Genomic DNA, 24,698 nt, shown 5'->3' with positions numbered 1-24,698 from the left:
TTAACAAAAGGTTTGGGATTTGATCCACGAGTAAGACCAGACAAATATATAAAAAACTCTCCTTATACTTGCTTCAACTTTTCTTTTAGGGGTAAATAATTGTATAACAATCTACAGTACAATGTATCCATCGAAAATATTCAGTAATAATAATAATAATAATAATAATAATAATAATAATAATAATAATAATAATAATAATAATAATAATAATAATAATAATAATAATAATAATTAATAATAATAATAAATGTGGTCCATGGGAAAGCTCCACTTCCGTAAGTCAAGTTTGGTTAAGTTAGGTTAGGTTAGGTTAGGTTAGGTTAGGTTAGGTTAGGTTAGGTTAGGTTAGGTTAGGTTAGGTTAGGTTAGGTTAGGTTAGGTTCGTCAAGAAAGAGGACAAGTGTTTCCTGATGTAGGTCTTAGTCAGATGATGACCCGCCGTTGGAACTTTTGGTCATCTGATCGAGGGCTACCGCTGGCTTACCCGTCCACCCCTTTAAAAATTGTGGTCATAGTTATAATAAATTTAATTAACTCGTAAGTCAGTAAGTACAAAAAGGAAATGACATATAAGTACCCAGACTCGCGCACTGTGGAAGCCAGTAACAATGGAAGTGTTGCAAAATGGCTCGCAAGAATCACTGAAAATCTTAAAGCAACATTCTTTATTGTTCAGGTTACGTGAACGAAAATTTCGGAAAATATCTAAAGAATCAGTGATAATTTTATTCCCGTTTCTCGAACAGAGTATCATTAATTTTTTTTTAAAATACCGAAGTGTTGACGAGTAAGACATGTGTGCAGCTGAGAAGCATCTTAAGTGAAGAAATACGTCGCCTGCGCATCAGGTTTCATCAGCCGAATACAGATATGATCATAAAACTAGAGATAGTGAACAGGTAATTATGAAGTAATCAGGTCTTCTAACGGTTTAAGGTCACGACTGAGATTAAGACACATGTGCAACATCTGGGTATCTTTATTGTAGACGTTTCGCCATCCAGTGGCTTTATCAATACAAATTCTAGGACATAACTTGAAGACAGTAGAACTATGTACAGAAGATAAAGATACCCAGATGTTGCACATGTGTCTTAATCTCATCTTGTCGGTATTATATACCATTCGTACACAAGGTCACGACTCTTCATTAGAATAAGGAACTGACCACCTTTGATCAAGGCTGAGGGAATGATCACCTCAAAATCACCTCACCACTGAAATCGCCTCTGTAGTCGACTGATGAAGCCTGCTGTGCACACTTAATCAGTCTACTACATCAGCACAGATATGTTGCACATCTGTCTTACTCATCAAATAAAATAGACTTGTGTAATAATAGAATTCTCGTAAGAGTGCTTAGGATTTGTATCCTTCAGTTTCTTACATTTGTCTGTTACATCTGTTAAATCATTAGAGACTCCTGTCATCCACCGATATCGAAAACTGAAAACTGTAAACTTTCTGGTTTTCACAAATAACCCGCACATAAAAGAGAGAAGCTTACGACGACGTTTCGGTCTGACTTCGACCATTGACAAAGTCACACTAACCAGAGGTGGAGCAGGACGGCTATATATAGGCAGGAAGAGGTGGTGGTAGTAGTAGTAGTAGTACAAGAGTTGTATATAATACCGACAAGATGAACATGCGCAACACCCGGGCATCCCCATCATAGACGCTTCGCCATCCAGCCAGCCACTGGATGGCGAAACGTCCACAACAAAGACAACCAGACGCCGCACATGTGTCTTAATTTCATCAGTAGTTGTAGTAGTAGTAGAAGAAGAAGAGGTAGTAGTAGTGGTAGTGGTAGAAGTGGGAAATAAGGAGGACGAGCCAGTCAAATACAAAGGAAGGGGAGCACTGCAAGAGAGCTAGAAACCCACAGAGGGAGAGCAAGCGCACAGAGGCATCTAGCATCTTGCTCTCTTGCAGTGCTCCCCTTCCTTTGTATTTGACTGGCTCGTCCTCCTTATTTCCCACTTCTACCACTACCACTACTACTACCTCTTCTTCTACTACTACTACAACTACTGATGAAATTAAGACACATGTGCGGCGTCTGGTTGTCTTTGTTGTGGACGTTTCGCCATCCAGTGGCTGGCTGGATGGCGAAGCGTCTATGATGGGGATGCCCGGGTGTTGCGCATGTCTTAGTTTCATCTTGTCGGTATTATATACAACTCTTGTACTACTACTACTACTACTACCACCACCTCTTCCTGCCTATATATAGCCGTCCTGCTCCACCTCTGGTTAGTGTGACTTTGTCAATGGTCCAAGTCGGACCGAAACGTCGTCGTAAGCTTCTCTCTTTTATGTGCGGGTTATTTGTGTATCGTTCCAGTCACGGTATTGTGCCTTTTTTGTTATTTCTGGTTTTCATATTCTTTGTAAAAACCTCTAAATCAAATATCGACGAGTTTCTCCAGAACACGATGTTAGTTGGGTCGCTACTGCCGTAATTTACAATATTACAGGTATTACAATGCCTTTAGTGCGGTTTACATTTGCGACATTAACAATTACCATGAACCGAAAATGTATATGTTGATATAAGAAATTTACAATTTTTTTTATTCCCACTGGAACGACGCCAATTTTTTTTTTATCTTCTATCAGGTGATGATGGCAAAAGTGGATCAGTTCTTAGATCAGCTTATAAACTACAACAAGGAGGACATCCACCCAGACATCATCAAGGCCATTCAGCCGTACCTGGAAAACCCTGAGTTCAATCCAGACTTTATTCGCTCCAAATCCGTGGCTGCTGCCGGTGAGTATTAGTCAAGTTGGATATATTCAGCCAGGCACCTGGTACAAAATACCGTCATGGATTCCAGCCTCTAGGATTAAATCATATCATCTTTTGTAAATATGTTCCGAATTTACTTCCGCGGCATCCTCCAATTCATATATATATATATAACAAAAAAGGCACAATACTGTGACTGGAACGATACACAAATAACCCGGACATAGAAGAGAGGAGCTTACGACGACGTTTCGGTCCGACTTGGACCATTTACAAAGTCACACTAACCAGGAGTGGAGCAGGACGGCTATAAATAGGCAGGAAGAGGTAGTGGTGGTAGTAGTAGTAGTAGAAGTAGTAGTAGTAATAGTAGTAGTAGTAGTAGTATTAGTAGTAGTAGTAGTAGTAGTAGTAGTAGTAGTAGTGGTAGTAGTGGGGAACTAAGGAGGAGCCAGTCAAATATAAAGACAGGGGAGCACTGCAAGGGAGCTAGGTGCCCGCAGAGGGAGAGCAAGTGCACAGAGGTGGGGGGAAGGGGAAGTGATGAAATAAATAATGAAGTAACAGAAACACGCGACAGAAGAAAGACAAAAAAAAAGGAAAGAGGAAAGGGGAAGAGGGAGAAGAAGAAAAAATGAGGAATCAGGTTAATTCACGGGTGTTCTGAAGTTTGGAGCATTTTACAATGTAGTGGGAGAGGAAGGCATCTAGAGAGACGAAGCCAGGACTAAGATTCAAACAAGGAAAGTTGTGTATTAGAGAGGATTCAACAAGACGGCGACTGTTAAAGTTGGAAGTAGGGGAGACAGTTTTAGCAGAAGACCAGTCTATAGGATGGCTGTGATCTCTGACGTGACAGAAAAGAGCATTGTTAGTGTCGGCAAGCCTAACACTATTTTTGTGCTCCCTAAGTCTGTCAGAAAGAGATCGGCCAGTTTCTCCAAAGTACTGAAGAGGACAGGAGGAGCAAGAAATAGAGTAGACACCAGGAACATCTGTAGAGGGAGGAGAGGTATGAACGAGATTAGTGCGAAGACTGTTAGTCTAGCGGAAAGTCAGCTTGATGTCTAAGGGACGGAGAGAATTGTTGAGATTAGAAAGACCGGAAATGTAGGGAAGGCAGAGGACAGAAGAGTTCTCAGGAGTAAAGAGTTTGGGAGAGAAGAAATTACGTTTAGCTCGTGAAGCGAGGCAGAGTTTATGAAATGGGAAAGGTAGCCAAGACGGGAAAACGAATTATGAAGAGTGGAAATTTCTGCTGGAAGGAACTGAGGATCACAGATGCGGAGGGCACGGAGAAAGAGGGAGATAAGAACACTTTTCTTGACAGGGGAAGCATGATAGGAAAAGTAGTGAATGTACATACCACTGTGCATAGGTTTTCGGTAAACGGAAAAGGGAAAACCTGTATCTGAGCGGTGGACATGGACATCAAGGAAAGGAATCAAGGAATTAGATTCCGATTCAGCTTTAAACTTAATGGAAGGGGCAAGATTATTAAGAGCTTCAAGAAAAGGTTGGAAGAGATTGGAGTCATGAGGCCACAGAGCAAAGATGTCATCCACATGGCGGAGCCAGAGTGAAGGTTGCACATCGATGGTAGGAAGAACAGTCTCGAAGTATTCCATGTAAAGATTAGCAAGGACAGGAGAGAGAGGAGAGCCCATAGCGACACCGAAGGTTTGAGAATAATATTTCCCTTGGAAGGAAAAGGAATTAGAGTCCACACAAAGGCTATTAAGATCAAGAAAGACTTCAGTAGGTACAGGGAGGTGTAGAAACCCTTCAATGGCCTTCTCTCTAAGGAAATCAAGGACATCATCAAGAGGGACATTGGTGAAGAGGGACTCAACGTCAAGACTAAGCATCTTACAGGATGGGAGAGAGCGAACCCGTTCAATGAAGTCTTGAGAGTGACGGAGGTGGGCAGGAGAAAACGTACCAAGAAAGGGAGTGAGAGTTTTGGCCAACCAAGAAGCAAGAGAATAAGAGACAGAACCTCTAGAGGATATGATAGGACGAAGAGGAATATCAGGTTTATGAGTTTTGGGAAGGCCATAGAAATAGGGAAGAGAGGGACAGATGACACAGAACCGTTGAACAAGGTCAAAGTCATGAGGACAGAGGTCGGAGAGAGTCCTTAGTTTCTTGTTGAAGGAATCAGACTGGTTATTGAGTGCCATGGTACAGAATAAATTAAGTTGTAAAACACTTGAATGGCTCTCGAATAAATATCACAAAGGTTATTTTGGACTGGAGGAAATAAGACTAGGTCTACAAGAATTAATTGTGCAGTTGCAGACCAGCCAACTAACTCATTTTAAAGGTGCAACACATAATAACTCTGAGGTATCTGTCAAGTTTCACAAAGGGAAAAATTATCCCAATGGTAATAATCAAATTTCATTTCCTAAAAATAGTTCCATAGGTACACATCAAGTAGCAAGAATCAGAAATAATGATTCTCCACAAGGTAAGAAGAATAAGTACCCTTCTAAGAGTAGCCCAGTTAATAAGAAACCAGTCAGAGAAAAGAGAGATTGTCTTTTCTGCAAGGGTACTCATTTTTCTAAGAATTGCAATACATACAATTCATGGAATGATAAAGTTGAAAGATTGGAGGAACTTGACAGATGTATCAGGTGTTTAGGTAATCACAATGTAAAGGATTGTCATGCCAAATTAAACAACTGTTATCAATGTCACAAAGGAAGACACTATATAGTCATGTGTAAAAGTCTATATGATAATGTTGATAATAATGATAATGTTGACAATTCTGACACAACAGTAGCTAATGTAAAAATTGGTGCTAATGTTAATAATGATGGTTTTGCTGAAGTAGCCTTACCTGTGTTACATGTAAAAATTGATGATAAAAGGCATAAATAAAAAAATGTAAATGCATTACTGGACCAGGGATCTCAACGCGCTTTCATAAAACGTGAATGTCTTGATGGTATGAAAGTACAGATGGGAGATCCCACAACTTTAAAATTATCTGGGTTTCTCTCGGATAAAAGGTCTCAATTGTATGACACTGTTTATGTAACTGTCAGGTTGGGCAATGAGAAAAAACGTTTTAATGCAGTAACTGTAGATAGACTTCCAGAGAAAATATCTACAGTAGGGCTTAGTAAAGCTACAGAAAGACTCTCACATAATGTAAATTTAGCACCTTCTGGTGTAAGTGATGATTCTGTAGGCCCAATAAATGTTTTGATAGGTAGTGACTATTATGCCTCCTTTGTAAAGGGTATGGTAAAGAAATGTGGTGTCACCCTTTTGAAGACTGCAGGAGGCCATGTAATGTATGGTAGGATTCCTCGTAATAATAATTCATGACTAGAGGAAACTACAAATACCATAACTGTGTGTATTACTCATGAAATCGTGCCCCAGTATAATTCTTCCATAGAGGATGGTGTTGAGCCAATGCATAAATTGTGGGAATTAGACACCATTGGAATAAATGTAAATGAAGAAAGTCCAGATGATTCTTTTACTCAAGAACAATACCTGAGAGATGTAAAATTTGAATCTGGACAATACTGGGTACGACTTCCGTGGAGACTGAACCATCCAGAATTGCCCGCTAATTACAGAATGGCATATGGACAATTAAAGGCTCAGCTCCGAGAACTGAGTAAGACACCATAATTCTTAACTGCCTATAATGGTATAATTGCTGAGCAATTAATTAATAAATTTATAGAAGAGGTACCTCCTGAGCAAGCCAAAATTTATGGTCACTATTTGCCACATCACGGAGTGAAGAAGGATTCTAAGACCACTCCTTTGAGGATTGTCTTTAGTTGTAGTGCCAGGAGTAACAAAAATGTACCTAGTTTAAATGACTGTTTGATGACAGGTCCGTCGTTGACGGAAAAATTAGGAGATATCTTATTAAATTTCAGAGTGAAGCACTATGCCTTTACGGCTGACATAAGTAAAGCTTTCCTAAGAGTGGGTTTACAAGAGGCTGACCGGGGTTGTACCCGCTTCTTATGGCCTGAGAATCCTAGTGACCCACTTAGCCCTCTGAAAACCTTTCGCTTTAGGAGAGTATTATTTGGTGCTACATCCAGTCCGTTCCTACTTCAAGCGACGATAAATGCACACCTTAAACGTATGGAAAGTCCATTGAGTAAAGTAATGAGCAAACAATTTTATGTGGACAATTTCCTGGGTGTGACGTCAACAGAAGAGGAACTGTTAATGACTTATGGAGAGGCTAATGAAATAATGCAAAGTGCAAATATGCCTCTGAGGGAATGGAATAGTAATTCGTCCAAATTAAAGGACAAAATAAGTAAAGATTACCCTGGTGATGAAGTGCCAAAATGCAGTAATGTATTGAGATTAACTTGGGATACTGAGAGAGATTTGTTAATGTTAAAACCTAATAATTACAGTATGCCCAATAAATTAACTAAGAGAGTTTTGCTTGCTGAAGTTTCCAAATGTTTTGATCCACTAGGTTTAGTGTCACCCCTTACTATAAGAGGGAAATTGTTAATACAGGAAGCATGGAAACTTAAATGTGCTTGGGATGAAATTCTACCTGAGGAATTCATTAACAGGTGGGATGAATTAATTGGTGATCATGAGAAAATTCCAATGTTGGAGTTCCCACGCCAGGTGGCCAATCCAAATGGAAAAAATGTACTCCACATTTTTTGTGATGCTTCAAAATTGGCATATGGAGCAGTTGCTTACCTTCAATGTAATAGTTTTATTTCTCTTGTTATGTCTAAGGCTAAAGTGTCTTCAATTAAATCACGTACCTTACCTCAGTTGGAATTAACAGCCATTTATGTAGGTGTCAAATTAGCTAATTATATAAGAAATAAGTTGCAGGAGATAAATATTAGCGACAATGTAATTTGGTCTGATAATGAGGTATCCTTACAATGGATTCGTAATGGAAACAGTAAAATTGTGTACGTACAAAACAGAGTCACTGAAATTAATCAGATGCAAGAGAAGTATAATAGTTTGGGTCAGCATATGTTAACCTTTAATCATATACCAGGTGAGGGGAATCCAGCTGATTTCTTGTCTCGAGGTTTACCTTATGCTAAATTTGTAAATGCTGTATCATGGTTTAAAGGACCGAGCTGGTTGGTAAATAAAGCTAATTGGCCTGTACAAAAGGCGTATATTGCTCCTGTTGAAATTACTGTGACCACCGCTCCAATAGTTTGTCCTCCCTTAGCCATTGATATAAATATGTATTCTTCTTTACCCAAACTAATCAATGTAACTAAGTTGGTGTTTAAATTTCTAAACAAGATGAATATATCATATGAGTTTTCACATCCTCTTGAATATTGGATAAAGAGGGAACAAGAAGAAATCTATGGAAATGAGATTAAATTGATGATGGAAAGAAAAATTGTGTAAGGTTCCATAATAGAGAAATTGGGACTGTATTTAGAGAACAATGTAATTAGGTGCAGAGGTAGGTTACAAAATGCTGAATTTGGTGATAATGCTAAACACCCTATCTTACTACCCAAAACTCATCATCTAACAAATTTGATTGTTCTAAATGCCCATAAAAATGTAATGCATTGTGGGGTACAAGATACCTTAAATTGTATTAGGGAAACTTTCTGGATTCCACAAGGATGGCAAAGCGTAAAAAGGGTGATTAAATCGTGTGTAATATGTCGCCGTGTGGATGGCAGATCCTATATGTACCCAGGTCCTCCACCATTGCCAAAGGAGCATGTACAATTAGTGAAACCATTTGATGTAACAGGTGTAGACTATAGTGGTCCAATAATTTTAACAGGTACTTCAGATGGTGTTCCACTGAAAGTGTGTGTTTGTTTGTTCACCTGTACTGCTACCAGGGCAGTTCATTTAGAAGTGACACAGGACTTGTCTGCAGAACAGTTTATACAGCTGTTTCGAAAATTTGCAGCTAGGAGATCCTCTCCGAGATTGATGATTTCGGATAATGCCACAAATTTTGTAGCAGGTGCCCAACATTTGATAGAATTAAATAATAGTAACGATGTTCAATCTCTGTTAATACCTTTTGAGGGTTTTCGTCGTACTAGTACGTCTTACGCGTAGGGGTTTTTGACGTACTAGTACTCATAAATTCTAGCGGCCTCAAATCTAGTGGGAGAAAGCTGGTAGGCCTTCATATGAAAGAATGGGTCTATGTGGTCAGTGTGCACAGTCTAAAAAAAATCCTGCAGCACACAGTGCATAATGAGAAAAAAAAAACTTTTACCATTTTTTTTTAATAAATCAGCGACTTTGCAGTGTATTTTCGTATGGTATTTATTGTTGTATTCTAGTTTTCTTGGTCTCATTTTATAGAATGGAAGACATATTACTGAAATTGAGATGATTTTGACTGGTTTTACAACGAAAGGTGCGTTGAAATTGAGCTCAAAGTAGCAGAAATGTTCGATTTTTACCAAACTTCAAAAGTAAACAAATCGTGCCAAGCGTGCAATACACGTCAACTGGTGAGTCTAATATTCTTTCACAAGTGCACCAATAATATTTATACCATTTTTTACACTAATGCAGTAGTCTGCATAACAGTAAATCTTATATTTTTTGTGAGAATAAAAATTCAAAGTGGAAAGCAAAAGAATATAAGAGGGGCCTTGAGACGTGACTAATGACTAGAGAAAATGTCGTTTTAGTGCCAGGAATGTCTTTCTTGTTTATTCTGGACCCTATTTGGAAATTGGCATCTTTTGAAATTTGTGTGAAATTGGCAAAATTGCTAAATTCTGACCACTGTACTGGATAGTTGAATTTATAAATGGGTGGTTTCTTGCACCCATTCGATAGAAAAAGTGGAGTTCTAGCGAAATATTCATGTTTTTTGTCGACTAGTACAGTGAAATTGGCCGAAAATGGGGCTCAAAGTGGGCAAAATCGCCGATGCGTAAACATCGCCGAGACCGCTAACTTTGCGAGAGCATAATTTCGTAAGTTTTCTATCAAATTTCAAACTTTTGGTGTCGTTATGATCGGGAAAAGATTCTCTATCTTTTCATAAGAGAAAATAATTTTTTTTTTTTTTAAATTTGGCCGACCCTGAGAACGAGTTTCGGAGAGGGCCTGTCGACCCTCAAAGGGTTAACCCAACCAGGGTGTACCTGGAAATGTATTACTCCTAGAGCCCCTTGGCAGGGGGGGCTGTACGAAAGACTGATAGGCACAGTGAAGAGGTGTCTCCATAAAGTAATACACTGGAAGAGAATTAATTTGGAAGAATTCCGTGCAGTGTTAGTGGAGGCGGAGAATCGTACAAATAATAAGCCTCTCTCGTACATGAGTGATACACCTGATGCAGATGTATAAACACCTTCTCACCTAATATGTGAAAGGAAATTGGAAGCTGCCCCAGTCTATAGAGATAATCTGGAAGAAAGTGATGAAGATTACAATGATGCGGCAGGGTTGTGTGATAAATTTAAAATGTTAAATAAAGTAATTGGTCATTGGTCTAATGTGTGGTGTAAGGAATATCTTCTTACACTACGTGAACACTTTTATGGTGCGACAGAGGCAGTAAATCGACAGAACATTCAACAAGGTGACATTGTGTTGATTGATACTGAACAACATCGAACATTGTGGCCTCTGGGCAAAGTATTGACATTGTACCCAGATGCACAAGGTGTTGTCAGGAATGTCAAAGTATTGTGTCATGGCCAGGAAAGTTTACGCACAATTAATAAATTGATTCCCTTGGAATTAACTGGTGTTGAAACAAATGTAAATGAAAATCTGAGGGAAAGTGACACGAGTGATATGGAAGATAACGCTGACCAAGTGATGCCGGAAGATGAAATCGTAGTAAGACCTACTAGGAGAACAGCCACTCAAGCCAGAACCGGCTGGAATCGTCTCCTAAAGGAAGGAGTAATTTGAGTCGTTTAGCAACAAACTCCGCCCGGCCGCAGTGTGGAAAATACTGTATATATTTTCCAGAAATACAGTAGTTATATGTAAATAGATGGCCATACTGTATTTAATAAAAATTGTTATAAAAAATGGGAAGCCTGCATCTGCGCCTGCACAGACGACACTCGCCATTTTGTTTGAATTGGACACTAACGGTAGTGTATAATGGGAAGAATTTTTCGTGTTCTAGGGGTTAAAATTGGGTTGACACCTTTCAAATAGGAGGCAAAATTGTTGGATGTGCATTCCTGCATAACTTGAGATATCAGGCGACTGGACAAGACAGCTCCAGGAACCTCAGATCAGTCTGTTATTTTTAACTCTGGCCAGTGTTATTTCATGTATAGACAGTGAGGTTTTCTGAGTATGATAAACATTAATCTCCAGTCAAATTGGTGAGTGATTTTAAGATATTCTCCTTCTATTATGTAAATGTGTTCATATATAATAATTTTTTTAATTTAATATACAGTCCACAAAATTATATATTTACCAACATTCTTGGTGTGTACATATTTCATTGTAATTAATAGGTCCAGAGCAACTTGCGGATATGACAGTGGTAGGTATCGAAGGGGAACATTTTTTGCGACCTAGGTGTCCCAAATTTCTACTTGTTTAACTGATAAATAATAATTATCTTTGTTTACTGTTATGAACATAATGATACATTCAGATAAATGCAATTTTCCACAGGTGGTGTTGTGGCGATGTATGTCAGAGAAAAAATTTAAATTGTTGTCTTATACATGATATAAGATTAGAAACATCGAACACAGAATCTGTTTAGCTACAGTTTCTCGAGGGACGTGACAAATTAATTGTGGGTGTGATTTATAGGCCCCCAAACCTTGATAGGGAGGGCAGTAAGCTATTATGGGACGATATTCATAAGGCATCTTGATATGAAAATGTTGAGATAATGGGAGATTTTAACTTTAGACAAGTTGATTGGAACAATGTGACAGGAAATCTTGAGTCTAGTGACTTTCTTGATACGGTTCAGGATTGCTTTTTAGAACAGGTTGTGACAGAACCAACTAGAGGAAACAATCTGCTTGACTTGGTTCTGGCCAACAAAGATCTCTAATTAATAATCTTGAGGTTAATGATGAGCTTGGGGAAAGTGATCACAAATCACTTAGTTTCAATATATCATGGAATTACCCAGATAACTGCAGTCAAACCTCTGTCCCAGATTTTTTGCTTGGCCGATTTCATGGGACTGAAAAATTACCTGGGTGGGCTAAATTGGGATGTCCTGACTATGGGTCAGGTAGGTGATCTTGGTTGTCAATATGACGTTTTTCAGAGCATAGTTCTAGCTGCCCAGACAACTTTTGTTCCGAGTAGGGAAATTAGATCTAACAAAAATGATCCCAAATGGATGAACAATAGATTAAAACATCTCATTGGTCAAAAGAGAGGCATGTATAGGCGTATAAAAAGAGGGGATGGGCAGTTAAGAAATCAATATATTCAATTAAAGAGAGAAATAAAGAAAGGAATAAGAAAGGCAAAAAGGGATTATGAGGCTAAGGTCGCAAGGGATTCAAAGACTAACCCAAAAGGGTTCTTTCAGGTATACAGAAGTAAGATTAGGGACAAGATTGGCCCACTTAAGAGTAACTCTGGTCAGATCACTGACAGTGATAAGGATATGTGTGAAATTCTAAATACCTACTTCCTCTCAGTTTTCACCCAGGAAAATACTAGCTATATTCCTGAAATAATAGTTTATGTAGAACTGGATGATAATAAACTATGTACGATTGCGGTAACTAGTGACATGGTCCTCAGACAAATAGAGAAACTAAAACCTAACAAATCCCCAGGCCTTGATAAACTGTTTGCACGGGTGTTAAAGGAATGTAAAGAGGAACTTAGCATACCTTTGGCTAATCTTTTTAACATATCACTACAAACTGGCATAGTGCCTGATAAGTGGAAAATGGCAAATGTAATACCTATTTACAAGGCAGGTGACAGGTTCTTGTTTCCGAACTATAGACCAATAAGCCTTACCTCCATAGTGGGAAAATTTATGGAATCGATAATTGCCGAAGCAATTCGTAGCCATCTTGACAGGCACAGATTGAGTAATGAATCTCAACACGGTTTTATAAAGGGGCGTTCCTGTCTTACGAATTTACTAACTTTTCTCACTAAGGTGTTTGAGGAGGTAGATCATGGTAATGAATATGATATTGTGTATATGGATTTCAGTAAGGCTTTCGATAGAGTTCCACACCAGAGGCTATTGAGGAAACTTAAGGCACACGGAATTGGAGGAGAAATTTTTTCCTGGGTAGAGGCATGGCTGACAAATAGACAGCAGAGAGTTTGCATAAATGGGGAGAAATCAGAATGGGGGCACGTCACAAGCGGTGTTCCTCAGGGGTCAGTGTTGGGGCCGTTGCTGTTCACAATTTACATTAACGACATAGATGAGGGAATAAATAGCGACATAAGCAAATTTGCTGATGACACCAAAATAGGTCGTCCAATTCATTCTAATGAGGACACTAGAGCACTCCAGGATGATTTGAATAGACTGATGCAATGGTCGGATAAGTGGCAGATGCAGTTTGATATTGACAAATGCAAAGTTCTAAATGTTGGACCGTTAAATAACCATGCCACATATAAACTAAATAATGTAGATATTAATACTACTGATTGCGAAAAGGGTTTAGGAGTTCTGGTTAGTAGTAATCTAAAACCAAGACAACAGTGCATTAGTGTTCGCAATAAAGCTAACAGAACTCTTGACTTCATATCTAGAAGTATAAATAATAGAAGTCCTCAGGTTGTTCTTCAACTCTATATATCCTTGGTTAGGCCTCATTTAGACTATGCTGCTCAGTTCTGGTGACCGTATTACAGAATGGATATAAATGCTCTGGAAAACGTACAGAGGAGGATGACAAAGATGATCCCATGTATCAGAAATCTTCCCTATGAGGATAGACTGAGGACCCTGAATCTGCACTCTCTCGAAAGGCGTATAATTAGGGGGATATGATCGAGGTGTATAAATGGAAAACAGGAATAAATAAAGGGGATGTAAATAGCGTGCTGAAAATTTCCAGCCGAGACAGGACTCGCGGCAATGGTTTCAAGTTGGAAAAATTCAGATTCAGGAAGGATATAGGAAAGCACTGGTTTGGTAATAGGGTTGTGGATGAGTGGAACAAACTCCCGAGTACAGTTATTCAGGCTAAAACGTTGTGTAGTTTTAAAAATAGGTTAGATAAATATATGAGTGGGTGTGGGTGGGTGTGAGTTGGACCTGACTAACTTGTGCTGCTGGGTCTGGAACAGTGCTCCATCCTTGAGTGGAGATGACCAGACTGGCTGGGTCATTGGGCTATTCCTGGGGGGGGAGTCATTGGTCTAATCCGGGGGGGGGGACATGGACCTGCTCCGCATGGGTCAGTAGGCATGTTGCAGTGTTCCTTCTTTCTTATGTTCTTACTAGTAACAATGAAGGAATTAGTTCAAGAATGTCTCACCATAATCTCTTTATATATTCTCCGTGTTCATGCACTGTATTATTTGTTTTGTCTTGACAAAACTGGCGAGCAAAATGTAACCATAATAAACTTTTATTAATTAAAATTTCTATAAAATAAACAGATTTTTAACATCCTGCAATAGAAAGTTGTTTATTATAAAGTAGATTGCTTTCTCTATTATATCAGTGATATACACTGTCGACAAGTTGGTGATTTAGACATATAAAATATGTCTTTATTGTGTAGACGTTTCGCCATGAAGTGGCTTAATCAATGCAGTACAGGGATAAAAACAAAAAACAGAAGAGGAAGTAATCAGTCCTTCAACATCGCCGAATTATATACAGACAACAGCAAATGAGATAGAAAGTTCCTTAGCTTAGCAGCAGGAGTCATGTATCGTAGTCTTGATGAATTTGAAGCAGAATTAAGATGAACGCCTGTATACTTGAGTCAGATGATGTGCTATAGAGACATGGAATTGTTACTGGTATGTGGGATTCACTGGTAGGTTGTGCCCAAAGTAGGTGAGAAGTTGGTGAGTAGATTGCGAAGATGTCCTCTAAACCAAGATTCTTTGTGTGACATACAACTTACCAATAGAATACAATGCTACTAATTGACGAATTAGACATATGTGCAAAATCTGGGAATCTTTTTTATAAGACGTATCACTAACCAGTGTCTTTATCAATACACAACATTGGTATAAAGAGAAGATAGTAGAAGAGGAGGTAATCAGGCCTTCAGCCTTGCTGAATTATATACATAAGATAATGCTAGGTCTTCTGTAATTTTCTTTTAACCCGTTACTGTAAGTCATTTTTAAATACAGTTTTGTCTCATCGACACCATGCCTAACCCTTCTAGGGTAGGGTAGGTGCCTGAGCCCGAGCTTTTGGCTCATAAGACTGTCATTCCCATTTGCCCCCCTGGGGCGGGGATGGCAGACCAGAGAGGCCTAGCTTGTGGCTAGGCCTGGGGACAGTTGGTCCCAAAGATGAGGAGGTACTTGTGCCTCCTCCCATGGGAGACTTAGGTCTCAGACACTCCCTAAAGAGGGAGCCAAGGCCGGGCCACCACTTGGAAAAGGCCTGGGCCGGGAGAATACCGGCGAATCTTTAATAATAATAAGTTTTGTCTATGGTATATATATCCACTTGCCATGACGCTAACCCCATCAGTCACATAACTTCTGAGTGTTTATTTACTAAATAACAAAACAAGGCACAATACCATGACTGGAACACTATACAAATAATCCGCACATAGGAGAGAGGGGCTTACGACGACTCTCCGGTCCGACTTGGACCATTTACAAAGTCACACTAAGAAAAAGGAGAAAATGAGGGAGTATATATAAGCCAGCAGACAGGGACGGGACAAGAGAGGTAGTGGAAAGGAAGAAGAGAGGTAGAGGTAGTAGTAGTAGTAGTGGAGCCAGTCAAATACTAAGAAAAAGGAGCTCTGCAAGGGAGCTAGGGGCCCACAAGGGAGCTAGGGGCCCACATGGGAGCTAGGGGCCCACAAAGGGGAAAAAATAATAATAATGGACCAAATACCCAAGGCAGAAAAAAAGAAAGCCCAAAGGAGAAAGAGGAAAGAGGAAAGGAGAAAAGGGAAAAGGAGAAAAAAGAATCACTAAGTCACGGGTGTTCTGAAGTTTGGAGCATTTTACAATGTAGTGGGAAGGAAGGCATCTACAGAGACGAAGCCACGACTAAGATTCATACAAGGAAAGTTGTGTATAAGGGAGGATTGAACCAGATGGTGCAAAAGTTTTAGAAATTGTATGTTATTACAATGTTAATTTATTAATTTGATTATTCGTATTGTTATCCATGTCAGGGTTGTGTTCGTGGGTTATCAACATCATCAGGTTCTTCGAAGTGTACTGTGATGTGGAACCCAAGAGAAGAGCCTTGGAGGAGGCTAATGCTGAGCTGGAGGCCGCTCAGAACCGTCTCACCTCCATCACGTCCAAGATTAAGGTGAGATTATGACTAGTCTCTCTTTGTGTGTGTGTGTGTGTGTGTGTGTGTGTGTGTGTGTGTGTGTGTGTGTGTGTGTGTGTGTGTGTGTGTGTGTGTGTGTGTGTGTGTGTGAGTGTGTGTGTGTGTGTGTGTGTGTGTGTGTGTGTGTGTGTGTGTGTGTGTGTGTGTGTGTGTGTGTGTGTGTGTGTGTGTGTGTGTGAGTGTGTGTGTGTGTGTGTGTGTGTGTGTGTGTGTGTGTGTGTGTGTGTGTGTGTGTGTGTGTGTGTGTGTGTGTGTGTGTGTGTGTGTGTGTGTGTGTGTGTGTGAGTGTGTGTGTGTGTGTGTGTGTGTGTGTGTGTGTGTGTGTGTGTGTGTGTGTGTGAGTGTGTGAGTGTGTGTGTGTGTGAGTGTGTGTGTGTGTGTGTGTGTGTGTGTGTGTGTGTGTGTGTGTGTGTGTGTGTGTGTGTGTGTGTGTGTGTGTGTGTGTGTGTGTGTGTGTGTGTGCGTGTGTGTCGTGCCGACTAGGTAAAATTCGTCACTTACCAAGAACACATTTAAAATGAAGTCTTTTCTTAAAATTTCTCTTATACTTTTAAAAATATATATTTTTTTCATTAATGTAAACGTAAAAATTAATAATTTTTTGCCAAAGGAACCTTAGATAATTTACCTAATTTTATTATAACAAGCGCAATTTATTTTAGTCTAAATCAACTAAATACATTTTAGATAAGTTTACAATAATTTAATAATAAACAATCACAATGAAATATATTTCTATGGTTAGGGTCAGAATTTTCTTTTCGAAATTATTGCATCCACAAATTTTTGCTTGCGTTGTTCGGCAAGAAGAGCGTTGCTGTTTAAACCAAAATCGCAAGTTTCAGCTATTTGTCACGATATATATATATATATATATATATATATATATATATATATATATATATATATATATATATATATATATATATATATATATATATATATATTTATAAAATATAGGGAGGTACCACCTCTAGAACTGTCATAGGGACCCTCATCCTCAGAGAAAAGAATAAACTTGCATCAGGGAAAACTCAAGGTTCTCCATGAAGCTGCTTGATAATTTTCTCCTACCACCCCCTATATTTCAAGTATGTTTTATTTAAAGACAGAATACATTGGCCAAACATTCACAAAAATACAACAGAAAGTAAAACAACATAGGTAACTCAGAGCTACATCTCGAATACTTCGTCCAGCTCCCCTGCGGTGGGCCGCGTGCCCAGAAGGCTGCAGGCATTTCCTCTCTGGATCGCAACACTGAGTCTCTGAAAGAGGAAGCTGGTCGCCCTGTGGTCCTTGGTTTCTATGACGAGCTTTTCACCTAGCTCTTTGAGGAACTTCAGAGCACACTTGCCCCATGCTCCAAGGGTCTCCGACCCTATAGGAATGAAGCTATAGCAAGGGGAAAGGTCTTCATATGTTCGGATCTTCTGGGTCTCCCTGTGGCTGGCAGCTCCACCCCCTTCCACTACAGAGTATTGCAAGTAGGTGTCTGCCAATGTAGCAGCACAGGTGTAGTCCCAGGCAATCTGCTTTCCATCCTTCCAGGGTAGCATAGTGGCTCCATCAGGACGCTTTTGACTTCCATCAGACCTCTGTACGTGGGGTTCCCATTGAGCTGGGCAACGGGCTGTGGCGAGGCTTCTCTATTATGTCATTGACCTCCTCATGTCTGGCATACTTCCCTTCTGCTGTGTGACACACGAGACCATGAAGTCCGAATTGATCAGCTGTTGCCCTGCCGCAAATACACCTATGTTCGGTGAGGATGGGGGCGGCTAGGCGAAGAGCAACACCAATCCGAATGGCCTGTGTGTCGAGACGGGTGCCCAGGGAGGAATTGGGAACAGCTAACAGGAAATCTCCTGAGTGTGGTGCCTTCACTGCCAGGAGACGAACTTTACTCTTTCCTGAAGCATTGGAGAGCATTGTGTTAGCGATTTTTTCCATGATCGGTTTGTCCCAGTGGGACTGTTTGTGCTGTTTGGGAGGAGCTGGTCTACTGGAGGAGTCTGTAAGGGTGTCCCACCGAATCGCTGCTTCAGTAAACCTGGGGTCTTGAGCTCCTACCACGTCTCTCAAGCGTTCGGGCACTATCTTCTTGACTAATGCACTGGAAGCCAAACACGAAGACAGAAAAGCAGGTAAAGCAACATGCGTTGATTTACGCACCCCTATACCTCCCAGTCGCACTGGGAGGGTTGCCTGATCCCATTGCTCATCCTCTAGTGACAGGTTCAGTGCCTTCTTAAAAGTTGATCTCAGGTGTGTATCATATTCATCGAGTGTTGAGTTGTCAAAAGAGGGTGCACAAACTAAGAAGTTAGTGAGTCTTGGCATAGTAAGACACCTTGTGAGGAGATACAGAGCATCATGGGCATCAAGATTGCTTATTCTCTCCTCCATTCTCATCAGGTCATTTAATTTGTCCCTGAGGACAGTATCGATGGCCTGGTGACCCAGCGGTGCGGAGTTGTAGTTGAGACTTCTGGGAGGACTCTTCGCACAGCATTGATTATTTCCTGGTTTGCTCTGATGATTTCACACTTGGAGGGATTGAGGACGAGTCCCAAGTCTTCTCCCTGTGTTTTCACCAGTTGTAGGTCCCCCACCAGGGACTCTTCAGTACCTGCCAGAGTGCCGTCATCCAGGTACAAGATATTGAGCTCACTGCGTAGGCTGGAAGTTAGTTCTCTTACTGCCAAGCAGAAGAGAAATGGAGCAAGTGGGTCACCCTGCTGAACACCCTCTGATGATTGAATTTCATGTTCTCCAAACAAAAGAATTGAGGGTTTGCTGTAGCCGGCTGAAATGAAGGGAAAAAGACTGGGGAACCGAACCCGAACAGCTGGCAAAACGGTATCTCTCTTCACCATATTAAAGGCATTTCTAAAATCAAGTTTGACTATGGCCTTGTCTTCTGGTAGGTCCCTGATGTAGGCCCTTGCCGCATGAGCTGCAGCTTCACTGCCTTGAGAGACCCCAAAGCCCAGTTGGTGTGGCTGGAGTAAAGTGGCAGCTTCTAGGGGAATGTTTCTCACTACTGCTTTGGCAACGAGACGGCGAAGAGTGTTTCCAACTGCAATGGGTCTGATTCCCCCATCCCTCTTCTTCAAAGCACATAGTGAGGCTCCAAAAAAGAAAGGTTTAATTTCTTCTGGGATTCGCCCAGCCAGGCAATTGTTGACGAAAGTTGTTAACTCGGTGAGAAGAATTGATGCAGATTCACCGAGTACTGGATTTACCATCTCTTTGAGGTGCTGAGGTCGAATTCCAGTGTAACCTCCTGCAGATCCTGCTGGAAATGACACGATCGCCTTATATATTATATATATATATATATATATATATATATATATATATATATATATATATATATATATATATATATATATATATATATATATATATATATATATATATATATATATATATATATATATATATATATATATATATATATATATATATATATATATATATATATATATATATATATATATATATATATATATATATATATATATATATATATATATATATATATATATATATATATATATATATATATATATATATATATATATATATATATATATATATATATATATATATATATATATATATATATATATATATATATATATATATATATATATATATATATATATATGCTTAGATTCCACTCACATGATAGGAAAAAAGACTTAATTATTGCATCTATTAAAGTAAAGAAAGAGGTATACATAAACGAGTGTCTTACCCAAAAAACGTCAGAACCTCCTGTATAGAGTCAGAAAACTTAAGCGGGAGAATAATGACACAATACACCAATGCTTCACACGGGATGGGAAAATTCTTGTTAGGAAAGCAAATGTAGGTCAACTGTACACAATCACGAACGAGAATGATCTATCACGATTTCTCAGGGATACTAATCTTACAGAGAATAACTAAACAATGTCCAACTTAAAAGCCTACGTAGTGTAGTGTATGTTTTGCTCCATTATTGTTCAAATTTCATTGTACAATCTCTTAGTATTTAAATAATCAACTACCTCATTTTGTGATTTTACTAGTAAGCATAAGTCACCTTATGTGATTTTCTTATTTACTATTGTTTGCTTAAACATTAGCTAAATTGATGCTTTCTCTGTCCATATTACTACCTCATATTTTTTTAAATACTATCAATTGATATTACCTACTAAAATTAATAATTATCATTTTTACTATAATTCCAATTTACTCTTAACATTTTTGACATTTAATAACCATTACTTGTCTAATTACCTTTACCTGTTTTATACCACATTTACTATCTTAGAGTACTCTTAATTACCTTGTACTGCCATATAACCTGAAGTATAACTACCAGTGCAATATTGAATGAAATAAACATTACTTTTTCACTTTTTTTGTAATCATTATTACTTACTAAAATTTTATTAAACACCATATTTACTACCAGTCAATTTTACTTTTGTACATTAAACATTATTTTATACTTCCCATAACATTTTGTTGCCAAATTTTCAAGTTTGTATATTCAACCCCAACCTTTATATTATCCTTTGTACCTGTCTATCATCTTACTATCATATTATAACCAAGACATTACCATTATTCATTGTTCTTACCTGTCCATTTAATTTTGTTTACCACTACTTGTTTTTTTAGTCACTTTTTATTGTGTGTGCAATTAGTGTATATTCCAATTACTTTTTTGCAAGTACCAAAACTATCTTTTGCTAGCTAGTACCAACTACCTCATTTTTTTTTTACTTTTTATTGTGCAATAAACTGCTCAACTTATTTAATATTACAAATCAGATCTTACTCCTAAACCAATATTATTTCATAGTGACTATCTGTCCATTTAACTTGTTTACCATTACTTAATTGTAGTCTCTTATATATTTTTTTGTCCTTTATTTTAGCTTTATATAACTACCTTAGATCATATATTCACAATTGTTAAACTAATCAAGGTGCTATTCTCAGGTGCTAAAGTTAATAAGTTCACTATTTTGCCATTATACTCCAAAGCTCATTTATTTGATTACCTCTTTATTGTTCACCACAACTTATATTAGTCCCTTTTGTATTATAATTTTATATTATAATTCTAACTTTAAAGAATTACCTTTAAAGTACTACCTACTATCATATTCCCAAGCTCCATTATTTGATCATCACTTTATTTGTTCACCACAAATTATTTTAGTCCCTTTTATATTGTCTCCTTTATTTTAGCTTTAAAAAACTACCTTAGCTCATTATTTTTTACATTTGTTAAATAATTCAGGTGCTATTTCTTTTAGCTTTAGAATATTTACTTTATTTTTTACTTAATTCTAACTATAGATTCACTACAAATCTTATGATTACAAGCATTGATCCTGATACCAACCTCTTATTTAATGACTTAAATGATTCAAACAGTTACTGTAATTACTACACAGCAGAACAATCAAAGGCACTTCTCAGAGCCAACAACAACATAACTATCTTTAACTACAATATCAGATCTTTAAGCAAGCATTACGATGACCTCATAGCATTACTAAATTCCTTGCATGCCAATATGTCCATCATTACACTAACTGAAACCTGGCTAAAGCCTGATACTACAGATGTCTATGCCATTCCTGGTTACACAGCCATACACAACTGTAGGCCAGACCAACAAGGGGGTGGCACAGCTATATACTACTCAGACCAACTAGAATGTATCACTAATACTTGCACAAGGGATGAACATGGGGAATATATAATAGCTAAATTCAAATCCAAATACCTACAAAAACCTCTCACAGTGATAAACATCTACAGAATTCCACAATCAAACATTAGCCAATTTAGTCAAAACCTAGGAAGTATGATAACTGATGCACGCATGAACAAAGATCACTTACTACTCTCAGGTGACTTCAATATAAATCTCCTGCAAGACCAGGACCCACACGTTACTGAATTCACAAACACAATGAGTAACTGCATGTTGCTACCAACAGTAACAAAACCTACAAGAGTTACAGAGACTAGTGTTTCCCTACTTGACCACATCTGGACCAACACCATATCCCCTTTAAAATCAGGCATAATTACAGATAATACCACAGACCACTACCCTACTTTCCTCATAACAACTCTTGGTAAAATACCCCAAGACACTACTAAAGTCACCTTCAGACTTCACAATGAGGCAGCCATTAATAACTTCACAACAGCAGTAACAAACATTGACTGGCACACAGCTAGAAATCTATACAGATATTGACGAATGTTTTAATAATTTTCTAAAAAAGACCCAATACCTTTATAACAAGCACTGCCCTAAAAAAACTAAACAGATGACAGCTAAGAGACTGAACAGTCCCTGGCTAACACCCAGCATTCTCAAATCCATAAATACAAAACACCGATATGAAAAACAGTACAGAATGGGTCACATAACCAGAGACCAAACAAAACGTTACTCGTCAATCCTAACCAGCCTGATAAGAAGGGCAGAGGTGATATAAAAAAGACCTGGAAGACCCTATCAGAAATTCTGGGAACAAAAAAGATATCACGACATAGCGAAATAAAATTAGCAAAATCAGATGAACCCCAACTCCCACCAACAGAAACAGCAAACAGACTCAATGATTTCTTCTCCACTATAGGTCTAAACCTTGCCAATAATATCCCAAGCTCAGATACCCCACCAAATGACTACCTCACTGGCAACTACCCGAACACACTGTTCCTAGCTCCGACTAACCCATACGAAGTCTCCCTTATTATCAACACACTAAAAAACAAGGCAGGAGATTTAAATACCTTACCACCCTTTATATACAAAAAAGCGTCACAAGTACTATCACCAATCATTGCAACACTCTTTAACAAATCCATTGAATCCTCCACCTTCCCTACAGTTCTCAAAATAGCAAGGGTCACCCCAATCCATAAAGGAGGTGACCAAACAGAGTTGAATAACTATAGGCCAATATCCAATTTACACCCTCTCTCAAAAATCTTCGAAAAATTAATTCATAAACGAATCTACTCCTACCTCATCTCCCATAACATTCTCAACCCCTGCCAATTTGGATTCAGGCCTAATAAAAATACTAATGATGCTATTATACACATGCTAGAACATATATACACTGCAATACAGAAAAAAGAAGTCCCACTGGGGATCTTCATTGACTTACGTAAAGCTTTTGATACAGTTGACCATGACTTGCTCCACGTAAAATTGTCACACTATGGTATTAGAGGGCACTCCCTCAACTACCTCAAGTCTTACCTCAGCAACAGAAGCCAATATGTGTACGCAAATGGGGCAAGCTCTTCCGCACAACCAATTACAGTTGGTGTCCCACAGGGAAGTGTCCTTGGCCCTCTTCTCTTTCTCCTATACATAAATGACCTACTAAATGCTTCGCAATTACTCAAACCCACACTTTTTGCAGATGACACTACATACGTCTTCTCCCACCCGAGCCCAGTCACGCTAGCCAATACTGTAAACACCGAATTACAGAAAATATCTACCTGGATGAGGACTAACAAACTTACACTAAACATTGACAAAACCTACTTCATTCAGTTTGGTAGCAGAGCTACAGATGTACCTCTTAACATAACGATAAACTGATCACCTATCACAAAGCTAACAGAGGGAAAATTCTTAGGAATCCACCTCGATAATAGACTCAAATTTCATACACATATACAACAAATTTCTAAGAAAATTTCCAAGACTGTAGGCATACTATCGAAGATACGGTACTATGTTCCACAGTCAGCCCTCCTGGCCCTCTATCACTCTCTTATTTACCCCTATCTTACCTATGGAATTTGTGCATGGGGCTCAACAACAACTAACCATCTCAGACCACTAATTACCCAACAAAAGGCTGCAGTTAGAATGATAACAAATTCCCAATACAGGCAGCACACTCCACCAATATTCAAAACACTCAACCTACTCACGACACAAAACATCCATACTTATTATTGCACCTATTACATACATAGAACACTTAACTCTGATATTAACCCTCCCCTCAAACATCTCCTTGCCAACCTCAACAGAACACATGACCATAACACAAGGCACAGATCACTCTTTGATGTTCCTCGTGTCCATCTCACGCTATGCAAAAACTCAATGCACATAAAAGGCCCTAAAATCTGGAATTCATTACCTGTAAATATAAAAGAAACACTACCTGTTTATAAATTCAAGTCTCTTCTCAAAGTTCACTTACTCACTCAAAACCAAATAAATACTGAATAACTGAACCATATAAATTGTATATCCTAAATGTTACTCACAATTATATCACACAAATGTTAAACCTAACTTTATTATTTTTTTTTTAAATACACTACCTAACAGAATACTCCATTCTACTGAATGAACAGCAATGCATGCAACCATATGACCTGTCT

At 38.6% G+C, this 24,698-nt stretch overlaps 1 protein-coding gene across 1 annotated transcript in view; it reads left to right on the top strand.

Annotated features, from left to right (window-relative positions):
• Dhc93AB (Dynein heavy chain at 93AB) overlaps positions 1-24,698 on the top strand; it is a 646,785-nt gene that overhangs the window by 483,313 nt on the left and 138,774 nt on the right. Inside the window, exons 48-49 of the mRNA XM_070089003.1 lie at positions 2,629-2,782; positions 16,075-16,217. Of these exons, the coding sequence (XP_069945104.1) occupies positions 2,629-2,782; positions 16,075-16,217 (297 nt within the window). The remainder of the gene's footprint in view (positions 1-2,628; positions 2,783-16,074; positions 16,218-24,698) is intronic.

The sequence above is a fragment of the Cherax quadricarinatus genome, chromosome 27 (assembly GCF_038502225.1).
Source record: "Cherax quadricarinatus isolate ZL_2023a chromosome 27, ASM3850222v1, whole genome shotgun sequence".
In the NCBI taxonomy this organism is placed as follows: Eukaryota; Metazoa; Arthropoda; class Malacostraca; order Decapoda; family Parastacidae; genus Cherax; species Cherax quadricarinatus.
This window is presented reverse-complemented; position numbering and strand designations above follow the sequence as displayed.